This window comes from Alosa sapidissima, chromosome 3 (assembly GCF_018492685.1).
Source record: "Alosa sapidissima isolate fAloSap1 chromosome 3, fAloSap1.pri, whole genome shotgun sequence".
NCBI classification, from domain to species: domain Eukaryota; kingdom Metazoa; phylum Chordata; class Actinopteri; order Clupeiformes; family Clupeidae; genus Alosa; species Alosa sapidissima.
The window spans coordinates 37,068,363-37,078,362 of record NC_055959.1 but is presented as its reverse complement, the minus strand read 5'-3'; the positions used below and the strand labels follow the sequence as shown (position 1 = coordinate 37,078,362).

Genomic DNA, 10,000 nt, shown 5'->3' with positions numbered 1-10,000 from the left:
ATGGTAGCTGTCATGGGGTGTCCAAGGCAGTCTCTTTATAGAATGTCAGAACTGTCATAGTGACATAGTAGGATGAGAGCCAACATGGCAATTATTGATGATGGAATCATCAAACGTCATTCCATTAAATGTCAGCGGCTAAGACCTTATGACAGTATGTATGATATGCCTGGCGTTTGCAACAATTATGAGAGTCAGTCTTAGACTAAGATTTTATTGAGTGCTTGCGAGAAGACAACTGCCATTGCATTATTTAATGGATTAAGATGATGTACTGCATAGTCACAGAAATAAGCTGAAACTTATGTATGGAGTCTCTCTCTCTCTCTCTCTCTCACACACACACACACACACACACACACACCACACATCCAGTAGATTTGTAGAGCAGCAGAATTGGTATCTCATAGCCCGAAGGTGGTGTATATGATGCATGTGAAAATATGAACTTGCCAAATGCTTCCTTAATCCATATTTAATGTTGCTGTATGTGGTATGAGAGGAGTGTGAGTGCCAATGGCTAGCAATATAAAACTAAACGGCCTCAATGGCCTATTAATGTCACTGACTGCAGCATGCCCTAACCAAGTTCATTTATCTTGACTTCTCTTTAACCCCCCCCCCCTCCACCCCCCCTTTTTTCTGACAGGAACACTGAGGGTTTTCATTTCTCATCTCTCTCTCTCTCTCTCTCTTTCTTTCTCTCTGACCCCTCAGGCTATTTTATGGTTTCATTGCTGCCATGAGCTCTTCCATGCATCCAGCAATTCACACACACATCTTCTTTCCACTCCTCACACACACACATCTTCTTTCCACTCCTCACACACACACCTCCTTTCCTCCCCTCACACAGACACCTCCTCCTCTCTCCTCACACACACACCTCCTTTCCTCTCTTCACACAGATTCCTCCTTTCTCTCCTCTCCTCTCTCTTCTGTTGGAGTCAACTCCGTCCAAGCAGTCGGAAGATAAAAACAAATCAATTTTTTCCCTGACTACTACCGGTATGTGTTTTCCTTGTTAACCAGAGAATGCCATCTAAGACACACACACACACACACACACACACACACCACGCACACACACAGACACACACAGACACACACACACACAGAGTGTGTGCTTATGAGTGAATCGCCATTCTGTCAGTAGGCTATGTGTGCATTGCGCAACACAGGCACCCAAGCAAGCGCTCCTGCAGGTGTAAGCCACGGCTGCACCTTACCAACAGGCAACTCAACAACGAGAAACAGTTTCCAAGTTGACCTAACTTTCCAACTCTGCACAGTATCCCAGCAGCTGGAATAATGCTTATAGGCTGGTGTTAAAGCGCACACGATGTTTAAAGTCATACACAACGGTAAATTGGAACAAAACTAAAGGTAACTTTAGCCTTTATAGGGCTGTATAAAGTTGTCCAAATTATTAGGTCGTAATTAGGCGTTGTTGTTGTAAAGATATTGCATGTAGAGGTACTAAATTTTTAGTTGACTAATGCACGAACAAAACCAGGAAACGGACAAATATGATCAAGGCTTTGAATGTTTCCATTTGTGCACAAGGTGTCTGTAGATTGGTGTGCATAGCATTCATTCCTGCAGGCCTGTGGCCATGCATGCGCCCGTAAAATAGCATCTGAATTTGCGCCACTGACTTTAGACCAGGAGGTTCCTGGTCTGTGGCGGAATTGTTTTCTGAAACTGCAAAATATCAACAGGGACCGTTTGCGCCGGGACACGCCCACTCTTTTAGCTGAAACGCCCCCGTGGGCGCACATGTACCTGTGGAGGGAAAATTCCACTATGCGCTGACTGCAAAATAGGAAAGACAAAAGCGCGAGTATACAAAGTCAATTGCGCTGAAGTGCAAGATAGAGCCCTATGTGTGCTTAGTGAATCGCCATACTGTCAGTAGGCTGTGTGTGCTTACGAGTGTGAGTGCAGTGCAGTAATCCCCCAGAGAGGTGGGCCTGACATCTCTAAACCCATCCTGGTGTCGGAGAGCTCAGGCGTCGGCTGGTGATGCCTGAGGATCAGTAATTCACTCACGCAGCCATGACAGCTCTACGCTCATCCTGGCTGCTTTAAGGGCTCGATTCCACTTGATTTAGGAGCGGTGCGGAGCGGTGCGGTGCGGAGCGGTGCGGAGCGGAGCGGAGCGGAGCGGAGCGGAGCGGAGCGGAGCGGTGCGGTGCGGAGAGCCAGGGCCTACCTGGGGTCGAGGTAATCAAGAGATTCCCTCCAGCGCGCGGGAGAAATGAGCTGTTTTCCACGCTCCACCGAGCAGCTAATACAGATTAGCCTCATCTCGCATTGTGTTATCTCTGATGAATGTGTGTGTGTGTGTTTATGTTTGTGTGTGTGTGTGTGTGTGTGTGTGTGTGTGTGTGTGTGTGTATGTATGTGTGGTGTGTGTATGTATGTGTGGTGTGTGTGTGTGTATGTGTATGTGTGGTGTGTGTGTGTGTGTGTGTGTGTGTGTGTGTGTGTGTGTGTGTGGTGTGTGTGTGTGTATGTGTATGTGTATGTGTGGTGTGTGTGGTGTGTGTGTGTGTGTGTGTGGTGTGTGTGTGTGTGTGTGTGTGTGTGTGTGTGTGTGTGTGTGTGTGTGTGTGTGGTGTGTGTGTGTGTGTGTGTGGTGTGTGTGTGTGTGTGTGTGTGTGTGTGTGTGTGTGTGGTGTGTGTGTGTGTGTGTGTGTGTGTGTGTGTGTGTGTGTGTGTATGTGTGGTGTGTGTGTGTGTGGTGTGTGTGTGTGTGTGTGTGTGTGTGTGTGTGTGTGTGACTAATGGTCTTTAGGCTCAGAGAAGACAGAGCGCGTACTCTCCTCATGCTCCATGCTATCTGTGATTAAGCAGCTATTGACTGCTCCAGTCTGCAGCAAACGCAATACATACCTTTATAACTAACATAATATGTTAGTTTATGTTTATGTTTAGTTCTATGCCAAAGTATGACAATGATCTTCCAAAAACATTTTCATGCCTTATATGTAGTAAAAAGGCTGACTAATTGGACATATAACACTATACTGTAGGTGTGTGTGTGTGTGTGTGTGTGTGTGTGTGTGTGTCACTTTCACAGTTCACTGACACACAACGCCCATCACAGCAACCTTTCAGACTACAGACTACAGACAGCTACAGACAGTCATTATCGGCCACATCAACCTATCAGAGGGTTAGACAGTCACTGTGAACATTGTGATGTGAATGTGTTTATTTTCACATGACAGCTCTTCCATAGTAAAGGTACACGACTCAAATCATTCTCTAAACAGGATTCAGAATCATGTTCCAGAGGATGTGATGGAACTGACAGCAACGTTACATTTAGTTTCCAGGTCCTGTGCTGGCTGTGCGTAGTGCTCTTATTGAGATGCAGTGCTGATCCTACTGTGCATCATGGGGATGAGAGCCCATTTCAACAGGACAGGACAGGACAGGACAGGACAAAGAGGACACGCATCACAGACACACACTCGTCACAGGCCTGTCATCCACACTCTGGCCGTGCGCTGACCCACAGGCCTCTGAGAGACTGCTAATGAATGCTGCTATCAGCACCAGTGTCAAAACACAGTGTGTGTATGTGTGTGTGTATGTATGTATGCGTGTGTGTGTGTGTGTGTGTGTGTGTGTGTGTGTGTGTGTGTGCTAGTGACTGCTAATGAATGCTGCTATCAGCACCAGTGTCAAAACACAGTGGGACAAAACAACACACGGCACAGCAGAGCCACACACAACACAACAACATGAAACCAGGATGACACGCGGTGCAGTGAATATCCCAGCCAAGACCCCAGAGTCTGTTCTAATGCTGTATCTCACTATGGAAGCAAAAGCAAAAACAGACACCCAGTCTGGCAATGTTAGCTAAAGATAAAGATAAAAGTTAATGTAGGGATCCCATGTGAGTGCAATGGTAGCTATGTAAGGGATAATGGACGACACGGTGGTCTGTTCACAGAAGTTAATGCACGGTCGAGGTTGTAAAACGGACCCGACGCGAAGCGGAGGTTTAAACCTTGTAAGTGCATTAACTTCTGTGAACAGACCACCGTGGAGTCCATTATCCCACTTATTCCACTGTTGCCACTTGCGTTGTATTCATTTCCTGTTACACTTTAAACGTTTTAATCGCTAAAACTGTCTTGTTTTTAGAACTACTTTCTTCTGACACATATCAATTCATTTCTCAACTTGCAGGACAAACTGCTGTTACTAGTTCTAAATGGATGGTTGCTACGGCCAAAGGCCAGTCGTTAGTTCTATCTCTCCCGTTGTCAAGCGGGCGTATCCCAAGATTCTGATGAACTTTAGCTTTGAAACATCGCTATTTTACCTAGCCTGCTGTCATCTATCTAGCTAAAGGCCACCTCCGTCTCAATGTTACTATGTTCTGAACGTCTGCAATTCGGCGAATTAATACAAGTGTGATACGGCCAAAAAAATGGATCTACTTCATAGGTGTGCAAATAACATACGGTTAATGGTTGTTCTAAATTACGTAGGACAATGGGAAATTCAATCAAGCAGTGGAATAAAGAAAAACAAAGTTCATGTAGGGTGCCCATGTCAGTGCGATGCACTCTAAAGAGAAACTAAGTTCATGTAGGGTGCCCATGTCAGTGCGATGCACTCTAAAGAGAAACTAAGTTCATGTAGGGTGTCCATGTGAGTGCGATGCACTCTAAAGAGAAACTAAGTTCATGTAGGGTGCCCATGTCAGTGCGATGCACTCTAAAGAGAAACTAAGTTCATGTAGGGTGTCCATGTGAGTGCGATGCACTCCAAAAGCATTGTCTGAGGCAAAAGTTACACATGTGAGATTTAGTTTGGAAAAGAGACAGATGAAACACGCAGAGGTTCTTAAGAGACACAACCGGGCAGCCATAAGATCCAGTGTCCTTCCCTGGTCTTTGCTACACCCTTCCAGCCAACTATGCTTTTATATTAAAGATGCCCTGCCACATGTATTTCATTAATTTGTGGTAATGTCTGAAGTTCTACCATGGACTCTGTAACATTTTTTGTGGAAAACATGCTTTGGTTACGTTGTTTCAAGCCATTCTAGCGTGGTATTGAAAGCCTGCATGAAGACTCAGCTCGATTTGCGCCAGTTCTCATTAATATTCAACGAGCTAAGCTGCTTGACTCTGATTGGCTAACAGCTAGTAGGTTTCGTCCATAACATGACAGCCGTTATCAACTAATTTTAGCTTCATGGCATTAACTAGCTTGGCTAGCGAGTGCTAGCATTGTCCAAATGTGCATAAGTAAAACATGCTATGGCTAGCGAGTGCATTAAACCTATAACATAAGACTTTCTTGAGTTGACAGTTTTAGTTATGGACTGTACTGGTTGTAGACTGCCGCGATGGTAGCTGTTATCAACTAATTTTAGCTTCATGGCATGGACTTTGCTTGGCTAGCGAGTGCTAGCATTGTCCAAATGTGCACAAATAAAACCTGTTAGGCTAGCGGGTTCATTAAACCTGTATAACATAGCACTTCCTTGAGTTGATAATAACGTTTTACTTACGGGCACTGGTCATAGACTGCTGCGATGGTAGCCTACTGCTCCAGGCTTCAACAGCAACCTTTTTGCAAAGCCTGTAGCATTGTTCCAAAAAATAAACTGAAGCCATTTGATCCTCAAGTCTGGGTTCTTGGGCAAAATGCATTGTTGAAGTTCTATTCGTGCATAGCGCACAAGTCAGTTGACATTCAGCCATTCTTGCATAGGCCTACTAAAACTGTCACAGAGCTAAGCAAATTTTGTAAGCACAGTCTCAACTGGGCGATCTCATGAATAGTAATGTGCACATCAATTCCACGTCAATCTGAAGAGCTTTTGCAATTGGCCTAATTTCTCTGCTTATTTCTTTTCAGTGGCTAGAGCTGACGGAGGAGGTAGCTGTTTTTCACATTCACGACATAGCACAAACACATATGGACCTATTATGTTAAAAAAATGGAAGTTTTTGTGTGGCAGGGCAGTTTTGTGTGGCAGGGCACCTTTAAAGTACAGTACATACTTTGGGGGGCTTTTTGGTATCTTATTTTGATAGGATAGTGAGAGACTGACAGGAAGTGAGTGGGGTATATGGTGCGGGCGCTGTATCCTGCTGCACTACAGTGTTAGTTGGAAAGGGGATTGTCGTATTTGCACAACCCCACTGACAAAACAACCAGCCAACCAACACAGGGGGAGAGGAACATCCTTGGTGCATATAAATGCCTAAACAAAGAGACGTCCTACCTGGATGTTGCTGAAGGAGGCTTTGTTGGTGACATCATACAGAAGCAAAAGAGCTGAGGAGACAGGAAGAAAAAGAGAGAATTACACACACACACACCTCTTATAATAATTACACACACACACACACACACACACACCTCTTATAATAATCACACACACACACACACACCTCTTATAATAATCACACACACACACACACACACACCTCTTATAATAATTACACACACACACACACACACACACCTCTTATAATAATCACACACACACACACACCTCTTATAATAATCACACACACACACACACACACACACCTCTTATAATAATTACACACACACACACACACACACCTCTTATAATAATCACACACACACACACACCTCTTATAATAATCACACACACACACACACACACACACCTCTTATAATAATTACACACACACACACCTCTTATAATAATCACACACACACACACACACACACACACCTCTTATAATAATCACACACACACACACACCTCTTATAATAATTACACACACACACACACACACACACACACCTCTTATAATAATCACACACACACACCTCTTATAATAATCACACACACATACACACCTCTTATAATAACACACACACACACACACCTCTTATAATAATTACACACACACACACACCTCTTATAATAATCACACACACACACACACACACACACACACACACACACACCTCTTATAATAATCACACACACACACACACACACACACACACACATCTCTTATAATAATCACACACACATACACACCTCTTATAATAATTACACACACACACACACACACACACACACACAAACACACACACACACACCTCTTATAATAATCACACACACACACAGGGCCAGATGTACTAACGCGTTTGCGCCCACTTCAGGCGTATTTGTTTCGCAACGTGCGTGTAAAATCATTGCGAGGTATGTACAAACAGGCCGCAATGATGTAAAAGCGCAAACTGCCTGTCGCGGGAGCTGAACATGGCTAATTGCGTTTTTTGTGTCATGCATATGCATTCATGGGAGGATCCAGGGGAAAGTGGGAGTTTAGCGTAAAAAGATGGGAGGGGAAGAGTAAAGAGCGCTTAATTATGTATTCTGCGGTATGTACAAAGACTGCTGCTGAAAGCGCACGTCTATTCTGCGCCTAAATACTTCCGCCTTGTAAAAGCAGGTGTTAGTCCAAATTGTAGTTCAATGCATCAATAAGAGAAGCTTTCAAAGACAACATAATCGCTATTTAGAGCACCAGTTTTGTAAGTATTTGTACTATCAAAAGCGACCTTAACTTTCGTTGGCCTTTCGAATGTCTTACTTTCACTTTCACGTCATTCACTTTCCTACTTGCTAGATTTGACCTTACATAGCCTATGTGCACAAGTAGTTTGAGTAAAACTACTGATCTTCATTATCTCCCTGCTTGTTGACATCTTATCATGTATGGTACAATTTCATGATTGCTAAACGTTGGATTCTTTTCAATTGCTTCAATTGCACTTGTATAGGCTCTGTCATTCAGTTGTGGATGTTCGTAAATTGCGTTTATGGGTGGAGAAAGGCAGAGAAAGGCGCAGTTTACACTGGTTTGATAAATACGACGGAAACATGGGTTTGACAGCGTTCGCAATCTGCGGTTTGTCCATGACGCTGATAACGCTATGTTCGCAAATGTACGTACATCTAATCACACACACACACACACACACCTCTTATAATAATCACACATACACACACACCTCTTATAATAACCACACAAACTTGACCTCTTATAATAATCACACACACACCTCTTATAATAATCACACACACACACACCTCTTATAATAATCACACACTTGACCTCTTATAATCACACACACACACACACACACACACACACACACACCTCTTATAATAATCACACACTTGACCTCTTATAATCATAATCACACACACACACACACACACACACACACACACACACACACACACACCTCTTATAATACAGTAATCACACACACAACTCGTATAATAATCACACACACTTGACCTCTTATAATCACGCACACACACATCTTATAATAATCACACACACACACACACACACATACCTCTTATAATAATCACACACACTTGACCTCTTATAATAATCACACACACACACACACACTTGAACTCTTCTAATAATCACACACACACTTGACCTCTAATAATAATCACACACACACACACACACACACACCTCTTATAATAATAATAATAATAATAATAATAATACATTTTATTTAAAGGCGCCTTTCTTGGCACTCAAGGACACCGTACATACAAATATAAAATATAAAAAAAAAACAAGCAAGAAAAGACAAAAACAGAAACAAAACAAACAAAAATAACATCATATGGAATAAGCAGTTTTAAAAAGATGTGTTTTGAGTTGTGATTTGAAATGGGGGAATGAATCAATGTTTCTATGTTGGGGTGGTAGTGAATTCCAGAGACGGGGAGCAGAGCAGAGCGGCTGAATGCTCCACATGGTGGTGAGACGGGCGGTGGGGACAGACAGGTGTGAATGCTCTGCTCCACATGGTGGTGAGACGGGCGGTGGGGACAGACAGGTGTGAATGCTCTGCTCCACATGGTGGTGAGACGGGCGGTGGGGACAGACAGGTGTGAATGCTCTGCTCCACATGGTGGTGAGACGGGCGGTGGGGACAGACAGGTGTGAATGCTCTGCTCCACATGGTGGTGAGACGGGCGGTGGGGACAGACAGGTGCATGGAGGAAGAGGATCTTAGAGAGCGGGAGGGAGTGGGAACATGGAGGAGATCAGACAAATATGGAGGGACGAGGTTGTGAATGGCCTTGAAAGTAAACAGGAGGACTTTAAATTGGATGCGGAACTGAACCGGGAGCCAGTGGAGCTGATGGAGGACGGGAGTGATGTGGTGAATGGAGGGGGTTCGAGTTATGATGCGGGCAGCTGAATTCTGGACTAGTTGAAGTTTATGGAGGGATTTGTGGGGGAGGCCGAAAAGGAGAGAGTTGCAGTAATCAAGGGAAGTGACGAGACTGTGGACAAGAATGGCAGCAGTGTGGGGGGTTAGGGAGGGGCGGAGGCGATTGATATTACGTAGGTGGAAGTAAGCAGACCGAGTGATATTATTGATGTGGGATTGAAAGGATAGTGTGCTGTCAAGGATGACACCCAGACTCTTAACCTGAGGGGAGGGTGAAACAGAGGAGTTATCAATAGAAAGAGAAAAGCTGTCTGTTTTGGATAGAGTGGACTTAGTACCAATGAGGAGGACCTCGGTTTTGTTACTGTTTAGTTTAAGGAAAGTTTTGGGTGAACCAGGTTTTTATTTCAGAGATGCAATCAGTAAGGGAGGTGGGTGGGAGAGTGGACGAAGGTTTGCTGGAGAGGTAGAGCTGGGTGTCATCTGCATAACAGTGGAAATTAATGTTGAATTTGCGAAAGATATTGCCGAGGGGAAGGAGGTAGATGATGAAGAGTAGAGGCCCCAGGACAGAGCCCTGGGGCACACCTGAAGTGACGGAGGAGGGGATGGATTTAAGGGACTTAAGTTGAATGAACTGAGTGCGGCCAGAGAGGTAGGATGTGAACCAGTTGAACGGAGTGTGGGTGATGCCAATGGAAGACAGCCTGTTGAGGAGGGTGGTGTGACAAATGGTATCAAAGGCTGCACTCAGGTC

At 44.2% G+C, this 10,000-nt stretch overlaps 1 protein-coding gene across 1 annotated transcript in view; it reads right to left on the bottom strand.

Moving 5' to 3' along the window:
• LOC121705298 (ras-related protein Rab-26-like) overlaps nucleotides 1–10,000 on the bottom strand; it is a 130,306-nt gene that overhangs the window by 42,479 nt on the left and 77,827 nt on the right. The window contains exon 5 of the mRNA XM_042086202.1: nucleotides 6,266–6,318. Within this exon, the coding sequence (XP_041942136.1) occupies nucleotides 6,266–6,318 (53 nt within the window). The remainder of the gene's footprint in view (nucleotides 1–6,265; nucleotides 6,319–10,000) is intronic.